Genomic DNA, 25,241 nt, shown 5'->3' with positions numbered 1-25,241 from the left:
GAATAGGCTGTAACACCAACCTAATGTGACACAAAGACCTCTGAAGGTATGAGTTCCAGCTAATAACCCAATAGGATTCATAAGAACCCCATGTCCCTATCTGCCTAGCAGTCCCTGTTCACTTTTTAAGTTTAAATTGGCATCTCTCCAACTATAGAGTCCTTCCAATTACTAATTGCATAGAAAATGAGAAGTCACAAATAAAACGACTTGGTCACAGCTGCCTACCATGAGTCCTGTATACAGGTTAAGAGTATGGAGTCTGGACTCTGCCTGCTCAAGCATAAAACTTTGTGCCCACTGTGTATTAACTATGCCATTGGGTAGGTGCCTTTTCAGTGTCTAAGACGGGGACAGCACTGGCATCTACTTCATATGGACGGTTGCTATATGGTTTAAATGAGACACTGCTTATAAAGAGCTTACTAGAACTGCTAGAGCCAACGAAGAGTAAACACTCAATAAATGCTACCATTTTTCATAAAACTCCCTTCTTTGAGATTCAGTGAATATAAACATATTAAAAGCATTGTGTTAAAGAAACATTTTTTAACTTTCATAACCCAAAGTTTCCCAAACTCATTTGATCACAAAACCTTGTAAAAATATCCTTAGGAAGAGCTGGTTCAAATCCGTGACCTGCTACCCACACTGTGGATCTCAGTGCTGGTCACAATGCTGAGGAGCAAGAGGCCCATCCCCACCCGATGCCCGCTGTCCAGTGTTGCACATGTGGGGAATGTGGCCAGGGCCCAGGATCTGGGAGAGGGCTAAGCCCTTCTCCTATCCAACATCAGAGTGACACCTTTACAAGGCTTCAAAATACCTAAAAAGTATCAGGTGAAATTAAAAAAAAAAAAGGAACCTATCAAGCTCTGACATGGACCCAGCCTCTGTCCCAGCTACCTGGTGGCTTTCAGGCTGGACTGAGACCTGGAAACTACCATGGAAGAACAGAGTATGCCTATGTTGGAAAAGAGTGAAAAAAACTTTAAAATAAAGTAAAAGTCATTGCCGTGTTCGGGGGGTGAGGTTATGGGGTGGGGCAGAATGCTATTGATCTGTTTATAAATTTTCTCCAATGTTGTTACATCATCTTTCCAATTATAAGCAAACAAAAGCCCACAGGAATGTATAAAGCACTACTGCTAAGGAGCTTCCAGTCTCATCGGTGAGCAAAAGGAATAAAAATAACACAAGCTATGTTTGGGACACAGTTATCAACCATCACAGGAGCTGAGGCAAAAGGCAGTGTTCCTTCATTAACTGGACAACTGGCCATCTGTATGTCCACCCACCCCATCCTTATTAATAACCTCTGCTTACAGCAAGCTCTTGGCCATACCCAGCTCTAGGAGGCACCATTTGTCATTACTTGTGTCACATGAGGGTGGTGAATCTATGGGAAAGAATGTAATACAAGAAAAGCCTTGGGGACACCTGGGAACTGAAGCTGAGTTGAGCACCACCTTCTAGCCCTTCTGCCTCACTAGCCGCCCACAGGTCAGGGCAGAGCTGGAGTGAAGTTAAGAAGCAGTGAGACTTAGCCGTTTTGCTCCAGATATCAAAAGGCACCGGCACTGTACTGTTGGAACTTGGATGACAGCCTAGACGGCCACGTGTCAATAAGTCAGGAAGGTGAATGGAAGGTAAAACTGACCATACTTCAGTGAGGACCATGAAGATACAGCTGAAAAGCAAGGTGTTGAGTGCAAAGCATGAACAAGAAACTGAAATCTCAGTTTTCTTATATGTACAATGGAGATGTTAATATCTGTAATACAGGTTTGAGGACGAAAAGAAACAATGCACCGAAGGTGCTTGGCATAGGGCCTAGCATAGAAGAAGTGCTAGATAAATCGTAGCTGCTAAGATTACTATTGTGTTGGTTTATTATTATGTGAGATTAAATAGATGCTGGGGCAGAAGCACAACAAGGTTCCTACTTCAGCTATCCCTCCTGCCTGTTAATATCTGTAATACAGGTTTGAGGACGAAAAGAAACAATGCACAGAAGGTGCTTGGCATAGGGCCTAGCATAGAAGAAGTGCTAGATAAATCGTAGCTGCTAAGATTACTATTGTGTTGGTTTATTATTATGTGAGATTAAATAGATCCTGGGGCAGAAGCACAACAAGGTTCCTGCTTCAGCTATTCCTCCTGCCTAGCAAAAAAAAACAAAAACAAAAACAAAAACAAAACAAAACAAAACAAACCCACAAGTAAGCCCAGAGCTGGGAACAGGTCGTAAAGCCATGTGAATGTTCAGAGTCTTGATTACAGCCCACCCATTACTGGCTTCTCAGGGTGTGGGCCTCTCACCTGTGCCTGAAGGAAGGAAAAGAACTTGCGTCCATTCAGCATTATGTGCAATGTGCACTCTGTATATGTAACCTCAGATAATTCTTGCCTCACAATGACACTGTAGGTGGATTTTATTAAAATCATTTTACAAATGAGGAAATAGAAGCTTAGAGACGAACTTGCCTGAGGTCACACGTCCAGGAATAGTCCTGGAGTTGAGAATAAAACTTAGATCTGTCAGCACCACCGCCCATGGATTTGCTGCAAATATCAACCACATGGTCTCCCAGAAGAAAATGCCTAGACCCTTCTATTGCAGACCGACTTTTTCTGAAAGTTGATTCAAGAAAGAAGAAGGCAGCTAAATAGTGTTTTTAAAATTCTAAAATGTTAAATTAGAATTGGGGATAAACATAATGATTCATGGATGCATCAGACAGTCTTCAAAGGTTTCTATTTTGAGGAAATTACCTTCGTGCCCAAGTGGCTGAAATGAACTGAGAAGGGGCAGGCTGTCTTTGCCAAAGGAAATCGAGCACTGCCTCTCCAAGGCTGGTGACTTGAAACCAAACTCTGACTGCTGGCATCTGAGTGGCTTTATTACTGCCAAGAGGTGACTTTGTTTCTAAGAATACAAAGGACTAAAAGAAGGTGTCCTGGAGACCACAGCAGTGAGATAAACAAACCCCCCTCTACCCTTAATTCAACCTGGGCAAGTCAGGAGTCTCTTGGCCCCTAAACCCAGAAGGCTGAAAAGAAGAAATCTACCTGATAGGTTTGGGTTCAAGTTTTCATGAAATTAAAACTCTGAAAACCATTTGCTGAGGCTCTAACTACTACTTCTCATCCTGCCAGTTCTCCTTATTAGGGAAGATGGCTACTAGGGTGGATACTTTATTTCCCTCCCTCCCTTCCAAATAAATCCCAATTTCTTTCCAGCAGTGTTGGTATCCCCAACACTAAAGGTGGAACACAAAACTTGCAAAGAGTAATTCTACTCTACAAAGCAGAAAACAAACATTTGCAAAAACAACAAATCAAACCCCCAAGTATTTAGGGGTAATATATAAGCAGAAACAGAGGGAATGTCAATGAGTCATGTATACTAAAGCCTACGACTAAATTTCCTCAGTATCCAAAATAGAAGTTAATACTGCCTTTCAATTACAAAAGTCTTCTAGGCGCTCAGTAGATATGTTGATTATCAACGTATCAATGACAACAACAAAAAGATACTCACTCTGCTTATTTCTTTTATGGATTTCAGTAGAATAAACCAGCACGCCTACTGTCCATTGCATACGAGGCACTGTGCTAGGCACGGGGAACCCATGAGCTAATAATACAAAAAGTCTCTCTCTTCATAGACCCTGCAGAAGGACTGTATGGAGCTAGTTTGCTTCCTCTCTAGTCAGAATCATACACTGCCCACATAAATGCATGTTCTCAAAAATTCCTATAGAGAAGACTAGTATTAAAGACAGTCAACATCCCCACTCCTGCACATCACATAACTTAAATTAGCATTTAAATGTTTTTTTTTTTTTATATGAATGACTTTATTCTCCAGCATTAAACATGCAGTTACTCATTAGCAAGGGGAACATATGTGGAACTCACCTGGAAAACATGAATAAAGTTTCACAACTCTACGGTAAAAACCAGGTTATCTATCACACCTGAGCGATGTAAGTTTTCAGAAAATTGACTTTCCTTATAACTGTTCTCACAGGAGGATATATTCCATGCAATGAGGAAGTAAATAAAAAAAGAGGGAGATGGGGCCCTAACACAGGAGAGAGGTAGAGGAACGCTCTGGTCAACAGCGGGGCCGCTGACCTGGACAGCGGTCAGTCTAGAACGGACGAGGAGCTGGAGGGCTCCTGGAGGGATGTCACCAAGGGCACAATGGACCTGAGAGACTCCCTGACTTATTTAACCATCAGGAGAAGAGTTTGAGAAGTGTTATAAATTTTGAGGATAAATTTGCATAATGTAAAAACTGAGCAAATAAAAAAAAGGAGCAATGACAAACCCTAGAAAAAAACAAGTGTTACAATCAAGAAATGGTTCTAATACATCATCACACACTAACCATACTGCGTGTGAAATTTACACAGGTTTACAATATAAACACTGAATGTTAATCCAAAATTTGTGATATAACCACACTGGGAGGGTAAGAAGTAAAAGCGGTGAGGAAGTGTGCTAATTTAGAGAGCTAAGTGTCCCACAGAAAGAAGTCAACAGAAACAGTCTAAAGTTGATGGACAGAGACATATAGTATAAGCATGTCACTTAGGAATATGGAGATAATAAATGACAGAATGGCTGAAAGAGCTGTACGCAGCTGTCTCTAAGGAACAGGACTGGGGGGTGGGGAGACTTGGGGAAATGGACCGCGGCTTTTCCTTATAGGCCATGAATGCGGTTCTACTTGGCTTACATATAAAGCACATGCATTACTTTATTAAATTAAATAAACAGCCAATCAAAAGCTATCTTGAACATCATGGAGATTTTTTGAGGAAGGGAAATAACTATAAAGGGAAACAAAAATATTAGGAGTCATGCTTCAGGATGTTTATGCTAGTTGACCACAAGTTCCCTGGAATGGAAAGGAACTGAGTCAAATTACAGAGCCATCCTATGGCTCAAATACTCAGGATGACTGAGCAGAAGCTGGGACCTCTGTCTGCCTGCAGCGTTCACCCAAAAGACCAGTGTTACACCAGCAAAATCCTACCTAGATCAAAACATCCCGCAGCTCAGCAACACCTGACAAAATACATGGGTTTCTATTCTGACTTGGGGAAATGCTCGTTTTCTCTTTTTATTGCTATAATCCCTCCAGTTCTTCTTCACAGCAGTTGTAAATAGGGATAAAGGTGAATGTAGTCCTAAAAACTCAAAGTTACTTGCAAAGGGTTATTTAGCTACCCTGGGGGTTTCACAAAAGACTTTACTACTTCCCTAAAGCTGTTCCAAGAGATCACTTTCTCTTCTGGACCCCTACTTTCCTTCTCTCTGCTGCTGAGGGAGGGCTGAGTGCTGGGACTCTGGAGTCAGATGAGGGGTGGGGAGGTGGGGGATATCTGGTCTGAATCCTGGCACTGCACCGCTGGCACCACTGCCTAGCTGAGTCATCTGGGACCGGTGATCCCAGCCCTCTGTGCTGCAGTTTCTACATCCATCTGTAATGCAGGGATAGTAACAGTGCCTACCTTGAAGGAATGTCACGAGGACTGAATGAAATAACACGTAGGAAATACATAATACTGTGCCGAGCACATAGTTTATTTTTATTGTTGCTATTATTATTTCTCCAAATAATCATGTTTCTTTTCTTCAGATGAGATCATGTGAAATTAAGGCTGTCCCTCTGGTAGCAATAAAATGGAAATATTAAAATTTAAAGCAGAAATTTAGAGAGGGAAGTTTCAGACACATTAGCGTGATTCCTACCATTCCAGCACTGCCTTTTACTACTGTCAATGTCGGGTGGCCAAGGTGGGGGTGGGTGATGTGCACGTGGGGCCTGCAGTGATCTGGCCCCCACACTTCCCTCAGGCCCATCCGAGCCCACTCTCTGAAGCATGTGAAGTATGGTCTTGCAAGTGGGGCCGGGGCAGCCTGGGAGGGTGCTCATCACCGCAGATGAGACAGACAAGAACAACACACTCCAACAGTGGCCTCTGGAGTTTCATTTTCTTTCTTTTCTCTTTTTCTGAAAGGACTGTCAGTACATTCTCCTCCAGAGACCTCTGATGAGGCAGTTCACTTTTTGTAGAAAAGGAAAGAGGAGCTCTGTAAATCTGCGGGTCCTTGGCATCAGGGCAGCTACCCCCGACACGCCTCAGCTCTGCACTGCACTGTCTGACCTGAAGATGGCAGTCTTCTCCTAAACTTGTTCCAAAAATTCCAAGTATTTAAAGAATGCAGTAAAACCTTGAAAAATGACTGCTGTCAAATAATACCAAGAGAAAAATTATAATCCACTTAGGAATTTAAAGAAACCAAGACAAATAACTCATGTCAAGGATGATAACGTACAAGCTAGACCAGAGCAAGGACAAATCACCTACATTTGCTTCTTGTCATGCTCCTGCCAAGGCTCTTGGTCCAGACACCCCCAGGGCAGCCTGGGCAACCTGTGATGACCCCTGGGGCCCGGCCAAAGAAAATGACCTGCATATTCGGCCCTTGGAGGGACAAGAAGGGCTTGCCTGGGCTCCTGCTCCAGGAGGCTCTCTCTTCAGCTAACTGTTCAGAGGCACCAGCCCTGTCCTGGCTACTTGGCCCCAATGCTGCTTCATCTCTTCCCTGTGCTCTTCCCAGAAAGAAACATTGAAAACAAGAAACTAGGAGCAAGTAAGTCCTTCTTTCCCAGGTCTCATACCAGGATGCACGGCCCTCACTTCCACGTCCACCACCGTCTCTGTAGAGCGGCTGCTGTTAGAAAGAAGTGCGTCTCCCCCACAGAAGTGCAGCTGTAAGGGCCCATGGGCTGCGTGCAGGGACAGCAACCACGAAGGCAGGCGGGTGTGGTGCTGACCTGCCAAGGAAAGCAGATGGAGCCTGGCTGGGGCCTCTGCGCAATGTCTATAAAACCCAGATTTCCAGATGCTTTCAATTGCCTCATCCCCAAATGGTAATGAAGAAAGAGGGTGAGTGCCCAGAGCAGCTCAGACGCTGAGAGTAAACTACCCACTGCTTTTGCGAAAGGTGCAGGTATGAGCTGACGGGACAGCATGGCAATCATGCAGGACAGGCTGGGAAAACCACACCACAGTGAACCGTAACCTCTCTCACCAGAAGACACTTCATCTCCATTGTCATACTGGAAGATCACACTTGGGAAAATATACAAGAAAAACCTGGGAGAAACAAACAATGGGCACAGCCAACCATCAGACCAGCTGTAGCCTTGCTCTGAGAACCTGGAGGGCAAGTGTGCTTTCTGACCATTTATTCTAAGCATGGGATGCAGACATCGACAACACATGGGTTAAAATCCAGGCTCCACTGGTTTTGAGCTCTGTGGCCTGAGGCAAGTTGCTTAACCTTTCTGGGCCTTGACATCTTCCCCTGAACATAGGGATGACACCTGGCCTGCTCATCTCCAGGGGTCAATGTGAAGGTCAGATGAAACAGTAAACATGCCCAATTCTGTGTGAGCCATAGAGAACTGCACAGATGCTATTGATGAGATCTACATACAAGCCATGAACTAGGGTAGAGGAGTCTCTTTTCTAAAGGACCAGAAACTAGATCTGCCCCAACAGCCATTTCCCATTAACATAGGACCCCACTCTGGGATGTACCAACTGCTGCCTCAGCCACTGCAGGGCTCAGAAGCTTCTCCAGAGAAACCTTGTACTTCCCCTACCCTTCCAGGATGTAGGGAAGGGCCATCCTGGCAATCTGGAACTTAAATCTTGCTTCTGATCTTATTTCTCCAATCGAACCCCCATACGAACCATCCACCCTTGTTTCTACCACAGGCCTCATCAATGTCATACTTCTTTAGAGCTACACTGATCACATTTTCCAAACCAAAGTCAGGATCTGTGGTCTAACACAGGAATTTTAGCTGATGTGTGAATTTAGGCCTTTGAAAGAAGCTATAAAGATACGAAGATTAAATCATCCTTGGGCCCATATCTGACCAAGTGCCTGTATGGAAAAGAATAGGTTATCTGGAGGATGTAAGTATAGAATGTTAGTGCAGGCTCCCCGACAGGGCAGAACTCGGGCTCCTTCAGGCTGTGAAGATTGCCGACTTACTCCCCCATATCCAGGAGCCTCCATGCTTTAGGCTGTTCCAGCCACTTAGAAATAAAGATAAGAGGCCAGCACATTTCAGGCAGTTCTGGATTCAGACAAAGTTCAAATATCCAACCCCACCAGCTATGAGCTGGGTGCTCGGCTAAATTACCCAAATTTTCTGAGCCTCTCTGTTTCCAAAATCCATTTCAACAAGTTCCTTCTGAGGACAAAAAGAAATAGCATTATCACAAAGTCAAATCTTCTTCCTTCTCTAGTTCTCTGATTCTTCAAATTATACCACCATCCCTCGTCTCAAAAACTCCATCATTTCCATTATCGTCTTCCTCCCAACAGCTAATTAATTCTAAAGGCCTTTTACTGTTGTTGACACAGGGTTTCTCCCCTCTGGCATTCCCTGCTTTCCATCCCCTTGGCCACTGCTCATTCCCTGGCTTGGTCTTTGTCACCCATCTCCTGGACAAGTAATACTGTTTCCCTGCCCCCAACCTATTCTATAACCAGCTGTAGCTCTCATCTTCCTGAAACACACATCGGACCACACTTTCTCTTTAAAGCGCGGGGGGGCGCGGTGAGGTGGGAGAATATATGTTCATATTATGCTGTATATGTATTAAAATCTCTGGAAAGAGTCACAAAAAATTATCGACAGTTGTTTGCTACTTGGGGTGAGCCAGTAATTAAAAGGAAGGGAAGTCTCCCTCCATTCTTTTATGCTTATAGACTTTTGACCACTCACGAATTTACTACCTACACACAAAAAAATAATTAAAAAAATATTCTGGCCCCCATCCTTGAGTTTCAATAGAGTCCAAACCACCTGGTGAACAGATATTTCCCAAGCCAGGTCATTTCCATCTGTCTGGCCCAATTTCCTGCTACATTTCTACAAGATATTCAGCTTCAAAAAACATTTGTGGAGTGCTTAATAGGTCCTGGGATGTTGCTAACTGTCACTGTCACAGTAATACAGTGGGAGTGGTTCCATTATGACTACTGCACCGACTTGAGGCTGGGCCATGAAGTCATTTGCCCCAAAGCTCACGCCGCTGGTAAGAATTCAGATACCGGCCTTTTTATTCACTAGAACAAACATGTTGTCATGAGAGCATGATGAGAGATAAGTTCTAAAGTCCAAATGGGAACATTCCTTCCTTCTCTCGTGCCTTGCCCTAAACCCCTAGAAGATTCGCAGAACCACAGGTTGGAAAAAAAGCTCAGAGAAAACCCAGCCCAACTCATTCTCCAGTGTGTAGGGCCCTGCCACATCCAGCCTGTGCTTGGGGAGCTCATACTTTGGAAGGGAGGTGTTTTTACATTTGAGTAATTTTTTTTATTTCTTCAAAACTACAGTGGAGTGTTTAAGAATACAGAGTGGGGCCAAACCTTGGCATGGCCACTTCTGGGCACTGGATCTTGAAAATGTACTTTAATGTTTCTGAGCCTCCATTCCTTCACTGATAGACAGGACATAAGAACAGTACCCATGTCAAAATGCTTGGCGTACAAGGCTTCAACACAGCTCAGTAAGTGCTAGCAATTATTACTATTGCTATAATAATATATAAAGGTGTTTCTTATAGGCTGGGTGTGCCTTCCCTATTCAGGTTTGTTCCTCTACCACATCGTGAACTTTTCTTCTTCAGCAATACAGTGCTTTTTCAACATCTAAAGAGACAATCTCCTTGTCCTTCCTTCTCCATCCCAAAGTTTTCCCTTCTCTGGCCATGTTACTCCTACATAACTACACCCTTACACTCTCTCTTCCTGCACAGGGTCCTGCTTCTTCTGGCATCCAGATCACGACAGGCATTAAACATACGACCTTGTGCCTGGGAAGTCTGAACTGGCAGGGGTTTGCCAGCTGTGAGGCAGGATGTGGCTGAGATGTGGGGGGCTGGAGGAACCTGCCACATCCCAGGGTGGGGTAGAGGAATTCCGCTAGGCTTTATCAGGAAAACCACTCCCCATGCACGCACAGGATTCAGTTGACAGCTCACCAAGATCAGGTTTTCATCTGTCTAAAACAGCAGCTGCCTAATTCAGTCTCCAGGAACTGAGTGCTGATTACCGGCAAGATATTTTTATATAGCCCACCATGGGGAGAGGATCTTACACGTAACATGTGAAGTCCTTTGATATGCAACACTGAAATCATGTAGAAAGTGTATTTTTAAGGACTACTAACCACTTCTAAAACAGTCTTAGTTTTTTAGATCTTCCTTTCTTCACCCTCTGCTGTTTTTCTCTTAGCTTCTAGTGGAGCCAAAGGTAACAGAGGGACTGACTTGCTGGTTCTCCACCAACATAAACAACCTCTGACTTGGGGAAACGTTGCCATATGGTTTGTATACGATGCAGAGCCAGCAGGGGGCGCGCATCTCCCAGATTATTCTGCTTTTCGCTCCTTATAGATTGCAGCAGGCTCTACACTACAAAACAGGCTATTATTGGGTACAAATAGACCATACAATATTTGGTTACAATCGCAGAATGTAGAATCAGCAGACCTGGATTTGAATCCCATTTCCAATATCAGCTGGCTGTCTAACACTGGGAAGGCTATGTCAGAGGAGTAAATAAGATAATGCACAGTGTTGGCTATCATCACTACTGGTACTACTACTAGTACGGGTAGTGCTAAAGGTGGCAGAGTCACAAAGTCTTTAGTGGTGGCAATGATGACCTATTTGGTAAACTGAAGAGTGAATTTCCAGAACAGTGGTTAACGAAGGGAGGTCACCCTGGATGGAGACTTAGGCAAACTAGGTTCGCCTCTTGGCTTTGTTGCTACCCAAGTGTGTGTTTGTGCCTTATCTCCTGTTGGGAAGTACTACAGCCAGAGTGTTCAAACCTGGCCACAGCTATTGACTAGCTGTAAGACAGCAATCTCTACACACCTCTTCCATGGAACGAAATAGAATTATGTACCTCGCAGGGTTGCGATGAGGATAAAAGAAATCACTTATGAAAAAACAGCACTGCACGCAACTCATTAATTTATTTGTTGGCTTTTTAAAAGTGCTATATATAACCCCATGATTCCAATCAACATAAACCATTACAAAGAAGTAGGGAGTAATGTGTGTGCATGACTATATGTAGACAAAGATCTAGAGAATCCAAATACAAAGGTATCTGTTTAGGGACCTTTAATTATTTGTCACTTTGCTGGCTTCCTTATGAAATTAAAACATGCTTAATGTTTTATGTTACAATTTAAGCATAGTATGTCCACATTTGTAATTTAAATGTATCACATAAACTTTAGGTGACTTTAAATTTTCCTGTAGTTGTAATAAAAATATAGTAAAATTAAAGTCTGAGAAGCCGTGAAAAGTCTGAGAGCCAAAGAAACCATTCACATGCTACCAATTTTTCAGTGTGACCTTGGTCCTGAAGTGCCATTACACCGTCATTGTAATAGCAATTTGTGTTTGCAAAATAAAGCACATATTATATAATTTGAGAAGCTGGTGCTTCAGATATTGTCAACATGCTTTAAATAATTTTGTTAATTCTCTTCCATTTCAATTAGTCGATCACTTTTCTTTTTACCAAGAAGCCCATGCTTCCTCTAGCACAAGAACCATCCTTCAGGCTCTCACGTTTTCAGTAAAATCGAATACATGTGCTATTCACAATCTGCCTTGAATTCATTTGTATACATTAAACTCCTTTGTTTATCATTGAAAAATAAGGGTTCGTAACACAAGAATATTAGAAGCTATATTAACAACTGAGATCAATGTTATGATTTAGTAAAATAACTTCACAATAGTGATATAGCTTTGATTGGCATTATGTGATAGACATAATTTAAAACCATAATACAAGCCAGAAACATTAACGTATATAAAATATTATTTTCTGAAATTATACTTTTTTAAATCTAAGAGCAAGTAATTCTCGACTGTCAAGAAGGATCGCTATTCCATATAAGCAGTTAACATTCTGTGTGTGCGTGTTTATGTGTTTGTGTGTATGTGTGTTTACTTGTTTGGATGGTTATTGTTTGTGTTCTCTACTAGGATACAGACTCCATGAGAAAAAGGACTTAGTTTCCTTTATTGTTGACTCTAACACCTGAAACGGTGGCTGGCATGCAGTGTTTAAAACGTATTTGTTAAATGAATTCCAATTTCTTTCAGCCCCAACTTGTATTCCCTAAAATATAATTATTTTTCAAGAGGCCCAAGGGTGTTGACTCACTCCAGGCCTTCCATTTATTTCAGCACTTTTGAAGTCATGTACTAGAGTTTAATCTATAGAGCCAAGCCTTTTCATTCATCAGGAAATGGCCAAATCCAGTTGAATCATTCGGATTATGTGTAATTCTAAATGTACATGAAACATCTCTGGACTGTATTCCAAGGACTTGGTGAGCTCTGCCTTTAAAACTATCTACCAATTTCACCTACTGCTTTAACACCTCAAGAGTCATCAACCTCTGAATATTCTTCCTCCTTCGATGGCCTTATCATTTCTCTACCTCTCAGTGTAAGGGTTACTCCTCGAGAAAGCCTGCCTGTTGCCTATTAGTCACTGACAGCATCAATATTCTTCCTCCCTAGCAGTCACCACACTTCGCAATGACCTCGTGTGATTACTGCTTGGTGCGTATCTCCTCATTAGACATTAGACTCCACAAGGGCAGAGACTGTGGCTGTGTGTGCAGCACTGGGCCCCTCCTCAGCACGGCACCTTGCAGGTGCTCATAAATGACTACAGAACAGACTGAATGAGTCTACCAGTGATTCCCGACGAACAAACAACAAGAGGAATTGGGCATTCTGGGCCCTACTGGTCCATAACTAGAGAGGACAGTCACAATGAGAGGGCTGAAATGTGCTTTTTAAATGTGCTTTTTTGTGATGAATACTCTAGTCATTTAACCAGGGGAACAACGACCATCTTGGGACTTTTGCTTCTCAATGCTTTGAAATTCTATTCCCAGGGGAAAAACAAAACAAAACAAACAAACAAAAGAAGAGTCACAAGCAAAGGGAAAGATCTGTGCACACAGGAGATATACAGACTGAATGCACAATTTATGAGACCTTCATAATTGGTGGCAGTTTACAGTGGTGTAAAAGTGTATATTAAAACAGAAGATGTGGGTTCCTGGTCCCTCTGCTTATTGGCTAAATACCTTGAGTAAGTCATTTAATGTGTCTGAGCCTCAGTTTCTTCACCTATAAAATGGGAAAAACAGAATCTATCTCATCGGCCCTCTGAGAACAGAAGGAAATGATCAATGATAAAGTACTCCATAGGCAATGAAGTGTTATACAAATGAGTTATAAAAAGCAGAAGCATCATCCAAGCCAAAGCAAAAAAGCCTTCAGCCAAAGAATCATCTACACCTTCCCGAAAAAAGCAGCAGCCTAAAATCAAGAATATTGTAATCTTGTTTATTTCAATGCCCCCAAAGATAAGGATTTAAGCCCTCACCATCACCATCACCCTTCCTATAAAACCAGTCAGCGACCAGAAAAGAAGGATCCAGCTGGCATCTCTTCATGTTTTCAATAACCTCATTTTCCTATACCTGCCTCGATGGACTGAATAAACTATTTTACATCTTTCTTCATTCCACCCCACTAAGTTTGGAGCAGGCTCTATTTTTTCTACCAGCTCCCAGAATTCACAATTCATAGACAGAAAGGTCAGTGAGCTACACAAGGTTCTCAGGGCTCCACTCTGGTGATGGCTGGTGGAAGCCCCTCTGCCCACGGTGTCTGCCCCCATCCTATCACCAGAGGCTTTCCACCAAGCTCAAGTACAAACACTCACAGGAGAGGTCCCCTGCAATCGTTCAGTATCTGAGTTATTTACAACAGATGGTGAACTCATTCATGACACGTTTTCCTGATAACAGAAAGGCAGCAGACACACAGAGAGCACAGCACCTATGTGCTTTTGGTGGCCCTGGAGGTCAGTGGGGTGGGTGAGAGAGAGTTGGTGAAGATCCCCAAAACAAACGCGATTTCCTCAGTTTCTGCATTGGATTCACCCACACACAGATGGAGTCCTCATACTTACAGCCAAGGAGTGGGAGTAAGGAAAGGGTCTTAGGCTTGCTGGGTGGGAAAGAAGGGAAGCTCACATATGTGTGGGAAACAATGGGCCTGGCTGAGAAACAACGGGATGACGAGCACTTGATGAGGTATGGGAGACAACAGAGTCCCTATGCCAACCTTACTGGTATTTATGATAGTATAATGTATCGCATTCTATGTACCATCTTGTTACTTCTTAAGAAGATAATGACTTGCTACCTTGAGAAAACATCAACTTGGAAAGGCAGTATAGAATAAGGGCTTAATGTTTAGGCTTGAGTTTTAAAGACATGAGTTTAAAAATCCCTACTTCATCAGATATTAACCGTGTGACTTTAGGGAAATTACTTTAACCTCTAACTGCTATCAGACAGCACCTACCTTTATAATATATCATATTATATTACAATATGTTATATTATAATATGTAATAATATACATATGTGTATATATGTATATATTTATAGAGTGAGGATAAAATGTGATTGTATATAAAAATAGCTTTGCTCAGTACCAGCCAAGTGGCAAGGTTCGATAAATGTTAAATTTTATCAAATGTACAAGCTTCTAAGGTCCTTCCCATCAGCTCTGGTACCCCCTGGAGTTTCAGGTCCAGAGCATCCCTAAACATTCAGCTCTGAAGTTCTACACTTGACAAGTTCTACACTTGTCAATGGAAATACCTTTTTAGTTAATAGAAAGGATGCTTGGCTATTCTTCCCCCGGTCCATGTTCACAAAGGTTATTTGTCAGGCATGAGGGCAAATGGAAATGGAAGCAAATTCTGGATTTGAGGCACGCCTCCGAGCACACTCACCGAGTCTGGGTCTCGCTGCTGTTCGAGGAAAGCGGAGAATTCCACCAGGCGAAGTTTGGTTGTGCCAATGGAGCGGCCTTGCCAGGCAGGGACCGAGGGAGCTGGGGCTGACGCAGGCTCAAACCCTGAAAGACCAATCGTCACCTTTAATGCTGGCCATGTGCCTTCCCTTGGGCCTCGGGCCAGTACTGGGATAGGGCCTTATAACATGGGTGACCCAGGAGGAAAGGCCAACAGCCTGCTCCACCAGAGTCTAGGGGTGGGACTAAGTTAGGTAAGGGTGGAATTCTGGCTGAGGATCCCAGAGGCAGTGGCCCAGAGAAGCACAATGTATGTGGCTCCTCAAAAAGCCAACTTCAGCTCAGGTTAAGGGCTATGGCATGAGGACACCTAATCCTAGACAAAGGGGCCTAGCTGGGACCAAGGCAAGAGTGACTAAGAAGAAATGAATGTTGGCAAAGCTCTCCTGTGAGACCTGTTTGTGCCAGACACTTCTTGTGTTTGTCCACCTCCCTTCTAAAGACGGCAGCCACAAGCACTATGGAATATTCTCTCAGAATGCTCCACTAGAGGGGAGAGCATTTTCAGTTTGGGAACCCTATAATGGAGAGCAGCTCCACTGTAAATTCTACGTGCACGTGTGTAGCAAGGAGGGCCAGACATATTTTCTAGTTTGGGTTTCCATGTAAGCTTTCCTTTAAAGAAAGGGTACTAGGAATTGAAACCTACTTATCTAAGAAAGGGTAATAAACCCTTATCCGCCCTCAGGACCTAGATTGCCCAATTCAGTCTATTAATGAGGAGGAAGGAACCATAGTAACTTCCCCTTCCAAGGGTGACTCGGGGTGCTGAGTGAAAGTGATCGGGCTTACTGTTCACTGAAAAACCCATCTCAAGAGCTCTCAGAAGGTGGCTGAGAGGAATCAGGGACCTGGGAGGGGACACTCCTGTGACCCTTCTGAGCTTCAGCCTAACCTCTGCTTTAAAGAAGGTTGGGTCAAGTAGCGGATATCCATGGCTCTGCAAGTAAGGGGGTACATGCAGCTGTGGGACAAAGTGAGAGGGAGACCCACAGAGACTCACCTGGAATGGGGGCTGTAACTGCTGGCTGGATGGGGTAGGCCTGCTGCACGAAGGGCTTGACGCTGGGGACAGAAGGATGGAGAATCAGAAACAGTGACTGCAGCAGCATCTACTCCCCAGGCCTAGCCTTGGCCTCTCATGGCTAGGGGCCTGGTGGGGGTCCTCCCCACTGTGAGGTTCCCTGCCTACAGGTGGGAGCACAGCCCGGGCAAAGCTATGCCAAGACAGAGACAGTTATTCTCTCCAACTGAGGGGGGCCAGCAGGGTGCCAAGGACCAAACCAACGAGCCTCACGCCAGTTTAGTGGGACAAGCTGGACACCTCTGAACCTGTCTTCTTGTCCCACAGAGACTAAGGCCTGGCCACATTTGGCACATGCTTCAGGTTCTCCTTCTCTAGGCCAAATAGTTCAAGTGCTTTTGAGAATATAGGGGCAGGATTTCCTTTCTGCTTTCATCCCCTGACTACCCTTATCTTCTGGTTTACTGCGCTTGCTTCCTTGGCCCTTGAAGCAACAGTAGGATTTTTTACTAGCCGCCCTACCACAGGGAAAGCCGGAACAGAAGGGACTACAGGATCACCTCCACTGCCCTCTCCCTCAGGCAGACCCAGGCTTTGCCCTTCAGAGCCATTAAGGGACAGGGACCCTCTTCCTGGTTCCAGCTGGATGACCACTAAACTTAAGGTGGGAGTGAGGTATTTACACTTCTCCTGCATCTGAGCAGTCTCTTCCCTGCTGTTGGCCTCAGCAAATAACAATGGGGGATGACTTTGGTGATCTTGGGTTAAATCTTTCCCCTCCAAGCCCTGAGGCAATCTGGTCCTGGGAAAACACTACCCGGGGTAGGTTGTGACCAGCCCTTTGTCTTCACACTTACTCTTGTGAGGATCCTGGCTGCCCTGTTTGTATCATTCCCGGCCAGAACTAGAAAGCAAAATGTAAGAGGCTTCAGGATTATGAGTTCATTCCAAAGCACAGTGCAGGATGTCTATGCTTTGCAACCCCTACTAGAGAGAGGGAGTTCAGACCACCTACCAGCTGCAGACTGACCTTCCCTAAATGTAGGTGTGGTCACTGCTGCCTGCAAAATCGCAACCGATGTCCTCAGTCTGGTAACCCAGGGCTCCCTCTAGCTCCTATTACAGATAATCCCTGAGGGCAGGGACCAGGCAGCAGCTTCTGTGTTCTCCTTACACCTGGCAGAGATCTGGGCGCATTACGGAGGGTTCACAAATATTTTCTCTGACTCTTCCATCCATGCACCCACCATCCTTCTTTTTTTCCCTCCATTTTGAAACACTCTCTGTGCAATGTTCTGCCTCCACAGCTCACAGCACTGAAGGCTCAGCTGGGGAGAGGACAAAGCCTAGAACCAGAGGCTGAGAGCTCCAAGAGGTGGTGCAGATGCCTCCTCTCCTGTGAGTTTTCCTGAGGCTTTTGGTGCCTGCCAAACCCTGTCTGGAGCGGCAGCACTATGTAGAGGAAGTCACAGAACCCTCAGTTTGAGTGCTAATATCACTATCCATATGATTAGGAAGTTATCCAAACCCCTGTTCTGTTACTAAGTATCCTCAGTTTTCTCATCTGTAAAATGGTAATAACAATAAGAGGCATTTAAGATTATTATGAGGATTAAATGAGATCACAATGTTAAGCTTCTCAGCCTTTGGTAAATACAAAATGAAAATTAACAGAATGTCTATCCCTTTAGGAGCTAGTTGTCATAAAGTGGCCCTGAAGACACAGGAACAGAGACCGAGGGCAGGATAAAAGGTACAGCAGAAGAGCAGATCACAACCCAGAAGGGCACTGGAAAAGTGACACTTAATTCCATGTCTTTAGGGACTAAGGACCCCATCCTCTTCCCCTCCCACCCCCTTGCTCTCGCTCTCTCGTTCGCTCTCTCACACTCTCACTCTCTTCCTTCCTTTCTTTCACCTTTTTGTACCCAGCGTCAGTTCACCAGAAGGTGGTCTTTCCCCTCTCTTACACCTGTCCCAGATACAAGCACCAGGCAGACAGCTTCATGCTGACCCATGGTGACCCCACGCCCCTCGGAGCCATCATTTCTGGATCTGGCCTGTGACTCACCCCCGGAGCCCCCGGGAAGGTGGGGCGTGGAATCCCAGGCAGCCCCAGCTTGTTGTGAATGGCAGTGGCTGAGACGATCTGGGCTGATGACATGGCAGCCATATGCTGAAGGGCCTTATCCTTTGCAGTCTGATCCTTGAAGGTGACAGTAACACACAGATTTAATATATAACGCATGGCTACCAGGCAGCTCACACAGGCACAGCCACGAGCACATGGACTAAAATACAGAGCCACAAAAGAGGCTGGAAAAGCAAACATGCACAGATAAATAAACACAGCCAGAAGGCTAAAACACACTCAACCTACTGTAACTCTGAACATTTACTGAGAACACCCAGTGGCAAGGTTTTATAAAAAAAAATTTTGTTAATCCATTTCCCAACAGAATGGGAAGCGGCTGAGGAGAGTGGACAATGTATTTATTTTTCCAGCTTCTAAAGGGAGATTTCTCCAATTACTTAACACACTCAAGAGGGGGAAAAAAGGCCCTGCTTTTAAGCATATAGATGGAGCGGGGCGGTGAGAGAAGAGGCATGGGTGTGGATCAGGGGTAGGACCATCTAGAGTGTAGAGAGGTCCTCACTGTGTGCGCTGTCAAGGAGCCACAGTCCCAGGAGCTGCTGGAGTCATGCGAGGCCTGGAAGCCCTGGCAGACACCTGGTGGGGGAGGCTCAGAAGCAGCGGGGATGGGTGAGGTGGGGCGCTGATGGGACCAAGCAGCATGCTGGCGGGGTGCATGCTCTCTCAGGTATCCCCGCCATAGGTCTAAGTCTACACGGGTTCTTTCTGTAGCTGAGGACACAGGGGATGCCACCAGGTAAGTAGTTTCTCCTTTTCCTAAATGGGTCTTTTCTAGAAAAGCCAAGGCTGGTAACACAAAGCTAGCCAAAGAGTCTGCCAAGCACAGCTATAATACAGAATACTCATTTTGGTGGAAATACTTACCATGCTTGTCACCTGGATACAACAATAAACAATTTGTTAAAAGGATTGCGTACAAAAGCAGGGGTTTTTATCTTCTTCAGTTAAAAAAATATATGTATACAAACACATAATACTGGGGTATAATAAAATGTATAGGAGTGTGGGTTTTTTTCCCCCCCCACATTTTAGGAGGAAAGAATAGCCCAGATAACTATCTAGAAGGGCAATTACCAGCAATTGCAACAATAAAAACAACCCCCAACTCCTTCGAGCTGGTTATGTGGCTTTTCCAGTACAGATGGAGAAAGGGTTGGACCTCTGGTGGGGGACGGGCCCTGATGATGCAGGCAGGGCTTCATGCTTGGTAAACATGTCAAGGTTCCTGCCTGCTAGTAGAAAGTCCATAAATCTACCTGGCCGAGATTTCATCAAAGCAGGAACAAAATGGTGACATCGAAATAAAAAGAATGCCCTCCACAGCTTCTATTCAAAGTTCAGAAAGTGAATAAAAGGTCAAGGGAAACTTCAGATGAGGCACTGAGGTGGCCTCAGTGTCTGTTTACAGGTTTACCCAGAAGTGATGAATAAACGTGCTGAGGTATCAAAGGCAAGGCAGAAAAGAGAATTAAAAAAAAATCAAAGCCTACAACACAACGACTAGGGGCTTCTAAGAAAGATCAATTTAGTGCTCCTAAAGTGGTATAGACACCGCTTTGCCCCATACCTGCCAGGACTACTATGTGAAGTTTCAAAAAGTTTATATTAACCCTTGAAAAAGAGCCTAACACTTCATAAACTTTTATAATATTTTTATACATTTCTCTACCTCTCAAATGAAAAAATAATGAGCCTCATGGAACAGCTCTACGGGGATGCACATGGTCATTATGAGAATCTGTAAGGCCATGTGCTATATAGCTAAATGCTACCACGAAGGCTCGAGGAACCTTGCAGGTTTACTGGTCCCCAAAGGAATGGTCACAGGTGACTAGAATGAGGCTTTTGCCACCTCTGGTCAGATGGCATTCTTTGAATTGAAGCTCCATTTGCTAATCTGGTGAATGCTCTAATCTAAAGCTAGCATCTTCTGGTAACTTTTCTAAAAAAGATCCAAAACATTTCAGATACCGAGATGCCTGAAAAAAAGACAAATTTTGACATCTGTGGAATTTTATGAAAAACTGACTGGATGTGTGCAAATGCCCTAAAGCCGAACTGAACCCGACACTCACAGATCTCAGTACCAGTCAATCTCATCTTTGCTGGTCCTATGGTTTTCCCTGCCATCTGCCCTATTACCCTCTCAGGGGTAATCCATGTATAATAAACAAAATGCATGGTTCCAGTCACGCTTCCCTCTCTGTCGAGAATACCTTGATACAAACACACACTTGTTGGTTTCTCTTTCGATGAGTCACTTTGGACTCCAGCCCCCAAGCTACTTAACCCCTAATGAGAGGTTATAAATGCCTTCGAGGCAAATTCTGAACAGTAAGTAATGGCAGAGGCATAACCATAGATTCCTTCCCCAACAAGGAACAAGCCTTACAACTTCTCTAGGGCCCACGCTATGGGGGCTGGGAAAATGGCAGCCCAGACTTCCTGCCTGCCTGGCTGATGCAAATCCAGGAAAAACTGCCAGAGCTGTGGGTTTGGCTATATTCCAAAAGTACATCATGGGGCCTTTCTCAGACCTGAGAGTTCTGTGTTTATGAAATGCTGATGACAGGGGCAATTCTGCTCACCCAAATACGGAGTGCATTTGTGCACACTTGGGTAGAGTGACTCAGGAATTGACAGGCCAGGTCCAAGTAGAAGTGAGTTTCCTACATCTCCACAGCCCATTCTTATTCTATTAGAGTTGCCTGAGATGTTTCCCTTCGCTGGGCTGACTGAAAAGTTCTTCGAAACATTCATGAAAGTTTGATACTTCTCTTTTTTAAGAGGGAAATCAGTCAATGAAGAGAAAGGTCACCAGCTACTGTGCTGTTTATGTCATACAGCTTCAGAACATAGTCTTTTTCTTTTGTTAAATAAAGTCTGACTCTTTTATTACCCAGCATTCCATGAGGTACCTGACTAAAAACAAAAGTTCAAAAGCAGAAGAGCAAATCAACTGCTTCTACTACACCAACCTGCTCTCTGCGAAGAAAAGGCGTACCTGTCTAGGAGTCTGGAGACCTGGCGCTTCTATACCTGCCTTCGCCTGACATTAATGGGTTGTACTACCTTGGATAAGTCATTTAACACTCTCTAATTTTCTCCAAAATAAAGAGTTGCGCCTTATTCTCTAAAGCCCTTATGGCTCAAAGAGTATTTGTAGCTATGAGTATAAGTTCTATTATAAGCAAATATATCTTAATACATATAGCCAAAAAACCACTAGTGAAAAGAGAGCAGAATGTTAAAATCTGGGCAGCTTTTAGCCGCCTAGCCTAATAGACAGAAAGCCAAGTGTGGAGAGGAAATTTTACCTCAAGTAGAGGTTCTTTCTGCACTTGACCTACCTACTTGAAAATAGGCAATTTTCTGGAAATGGACTAAAATGTCTATACCAGTGATTTCCTGCCTTTTGTATTGGAGACACTCTGATTACACACTTAATTTTATAACATCTCCCCTTTATATATGATGCACATTTGAAAAACAAAAAGATTAAAACTTTTTGTTTAAAATCCAAAGTAACCCTGCAGATAATAAGCCATGCCAGGGAGATTTCAAAATCAGAACCGAGAGCCTGGCTGTAGACCCACTTATCCTAAAATGGGAGTACAGAAGGATGCCAAGCTGAGAGATTTCAATGGAGGGATCTCTAAACTGTCATTTTCAGCCTAGAGGTACATGCCTGGCTTTGAAGAAATTATAACTCTAAGTGTCAGAACTGAGTAAATTGCTTCTCTGTGTCACTCTAGTCATATATCCTGGACTTTTAAACATTCCACTCTCTATCCTCACCATTCACACCCCCAGACTAAAAGGGGAAGTGAGGGGAGGTATCACTAATCTATCCGAATATGAAGCTTAAGTAAATTCAAAAATACGTGCTACACCTTTGTACTCCATATTAATTTTACTCTCAAATGTTTTCATACCAACATTTCTGAGATGTGGATAAGATTTACAAAGGACGAGCACACTGTTTTGTCTTGAAGAACTGTTTTAAGTCAATACTGAGTTATTGCCTATGGTGTCTTAGATTACAGGAAACACTGAGTATGTACATGTGTACACATAAGCATGCATGAACAAGAAAAACGTGTCCTAGGAAAAAGTTTGGACAACTTCACACTAGTCAGTAGTTATTACTGCTTTTAAGTCCCTCTATCCCTAAGATTACAAAGAATGAGGCCACGAAAGCAGATGTTGTTTCTAAAAGGCAAACCTTCCTTTTCCAGCTGAACTCTAACTCAAGCCCATGATCTAGAATGTGGAAAATGTTTATGGAGCAGGCAACATGGGTGTCAGACTGTTGATGGGGTGCTAAGAACAAATGGCCCACCTGACCTTAGAATGATGGCAGACCAAGCACTCCAGCTTGGGGTGCATGTCTCAGTACCCATTCAACTTTTTTCCCTGTCCATTTTCTGGCACACCATGATATCAATGGCCTCGCTACCTAGGCCACATGGGGTCTGGCAGGATGTGTCATGGGTAAATTCCTCAGCCCCAAGTCTTCAAATTGTTATTGTTACTAAGTAAACAGTTTTCATATGTCATAAAGCAGAGCAATGCTGCCACTACAACTCTGGGTTCCATGGAATGCCTCCTTTTAATGGTTGAAATGTACACAATGTTTGGAAAAAGTCTACATGTAATATACATGACAGGAAGGCAGCCACATCACAAATGTGGTGTGCTCTTCAAACTCGAGGACATTTTATGAATCAGTTTCTGAACAGATGGGAGTCTTGTTCCTCTTGCTCCTCTGCTCTCTCAGCTTTTGATTATTTGAGGGAATCAACGATCTCATCATTTGAGGGCATTAACTATATATAAAAATTGTAAAGAGAATATAAAAAAATCACATGCTTGCATGTATAATATCATAGCTGTCACATATGGAATTTTAATGAACAGTCTACTAAACCAATATATTTCAAACAGTTTATTCAGGGGCCATCATTTCAGAATTTAAAGACTCCAACTTATTTAATTCATGTAGAAGTCCACCATTTCATCAGGAAAAATACATAAAGTCAGAAAAAAAAAGATCATGGATTCAAACACTCTTGATACCTATTAAATGTTTTTCTCCAGATATACTTTTTCCAGCAATATATAGTGCAAGAGAGGAAAGACAGCAATTTGCTTTCAAAATCACTTTTACAGAAAAAGATAAAATAAAGAACACTTCCCAAAGAAGTAATTTTGCAGATGTTGTTTCTAATCTTGCACTGTGTGGATTCACATGACCTCTGCAATTATTAGCAGTAGCCCCTGAGCAGATAAACATCACAAAACTCTATGAGGGTTCTGGAGAAAGGATGAAGGGCACTTGAATTTTTCTAGCCATGATCTCCAATTTGCTTATTATTAGAGAAAGCTGGATTAAATACAAAAGGGGGCTATTTTGATCAGGCAATAGCTAATGCCGAGGAGAGAAGGCACATTCATACTTCTCCTGACTTGCCATGTAATGAGGAGCAATTAATTCATCTTATTGTATTTCCAAATGCCAAAGACTCCATTCACATCAAAGAAAAATGTTTCAAGGCTTTTACCATTGTTCATTTTTAAATGTACTGAGCTATATTTAGTATTTTATAATTGTCAATAGTGTTTCCTTTCATTCTGATGTGGGGCTTAGCATCATTAAGGATTGTAGACGAGGATCCAAGTGATTTGTAGGTGTACTTGATAATGCTCCCCCAGGAAGCCTGTGATTTAGATCAGCTAATGCCAGGTCTGTGTGTTGGGGAGAAGGCGCCCTTCTGACCTTAGCCCCCTTTCCCTTCGGAGGTGACAGCAGAAGGCAGGAGGGGTAAATCTCCCGTGAAAAGCCAGAGGAACCCAAGTAGGCAGCAGGCTCAAGTTTAGCTCCGGACAAGTACCAGTTCCCACCACTCGTCTTCTTTAATTCGAACATACAAACACAATGAATAGAGGGCTCAGTTGAGGGGAGACCATGCAAAAGGATCTCAAGGGAGGGAAATGGACTCTCATCCTTGACCAGTAGTACTCTTTGGGGAGGCAGCACGACATCATGCAAAAAGCTTGGGCTTTGGTGCCAGATATCCCTGGGATCAAATTCATACTTGTAAACTTGAGCAAGTTGCATAGTCATTCCAAGACTCTGCTTCCTCATTTATAAAGTGAGAGTAACAACACCTACCTACAGAACTGCTCTGAGAATTGCATCAAGCACTGTGCACAGTGCCCACAGCCTTGCCATTCAGTGAACTTGCAGTCTATGGGGCCCACGTGACTTGACCATCCAGGTTTGATCCTGCCTCAGACCTGAAATGCTTAGGAGCCCTGGTCCTCAATACATAACCTGTGTCTCAGACTACCACTGGATGAAGTGATGCATGTCTTCCCCATAGACAGGCCCATTCCTGGATAGGATCAGTGGCGTTACAGCCAGGACTCGGCAGTGTGGACTACAGCAATGCCCCAGCAAAGTTCTTTAACTCCTCAAGAGAATTAAATCAACAATTTGAACTTTAAGCTCTGTTTATTGGAAGGAATAGCAGATTGGGAAGAAAGGCCTGTTCAGATATCAAATCACAAAGGCCATCAGGTCAAAAATAAAGATAATGGTCTAGGGGAGCACATGTAGCTTGTAAATTAGTCACCAACGAATGGACACAGAGCTCAGGCCTTTTTCTGATCTACTGGGATGCTGCAATGTCAGCAAAGGTAGGCTTTTCTTCAACACACATCCAGATTATGACGTGAATACATCTACTGCCTAAGACAGTAGTACTGCTGCTGAGGTTAGGGCAGAGTAAAGACTTCTTTTCCTCTTACTACTGTCCTGAGTCATGCACTCACCAAAACACACTCCAGATGAGAAGCGGCCTGGCCCATCTTTCCAGGAAGATGATGATGGTCCACAATGCACTGGTGGTCTACAGAGTTTGACTGTGGCTCCCACAAGCCTCTGAAGCAGGCAAATAAGGAACCGCCTTTCTGCTGCTACTTGGGGAAAGGAAGTCTCTGGGCAGGG

At 43.7% G+C, this 25,241-nt stretch overlaps 1 protein-coding gene across 14 annotated transcripts in view; it reads right to left on the bottom strand.

The window, feature by feature from the left end:
• The window catches only part of TEAD1 (TEA domain transcription factor 1), a 252,398-nt gene that overhangs the window by 40,809 nt on the left and 186,348 nt on the right, over positions 1-25,241 (bottom strand). For 9 of the 14 annotated variants that reach the window (XM_015596482.2, XM_025038630.1, XM_025038653.1 and 6 more), the window contains 5 exons: positions 19,094-19,105; positions 18,146-18,280; positions 16,932-16,978; positions 16,054-16,115; positions 14,971-15,095 (listed from right to left, as the gene is read on the bottom strand). In XM_015596482.2, coding sequence (XP_015451968.1) covers positions 14,971-15,095; positions 16,054-16,115; positions 16,932-16,978; positions 18,146-18,280; positions 19,094-19,105 — 381 coding nt within the window. The remainder of the gene's footprint in view (positions 1-14,970; positions 15,096-16,053; positions 16,116-16,931; positions 16,979-18,145; positions 18,281-19,093; positions 19,106-25,241) is intronic. The other 5 variants (XM_025038632.1, XM_025038647.1, XM_025038642.1 and 2 more) reach the window with 1 other exon arrangement.

Source organism: Pteropus alecto, unplaced genomic scaffold (assembly GCF_000325575.1).
Source record: "Pteropus alecto unplaced genomic scaffold, ASM32557v1 scaffold461, whole genome shotgun sequence".
NCBI classification, from domain to species: Eukaryota; Metazoa; Chordata; class Mammalia; order Chiroptera; family Pteropodidae; genus Pteropus; species Pteropus alecto.
Note: the sequence above shows the minus strand (reverse complement) of the source record. Positions and strands in the feature narration are given on the sequence as shown.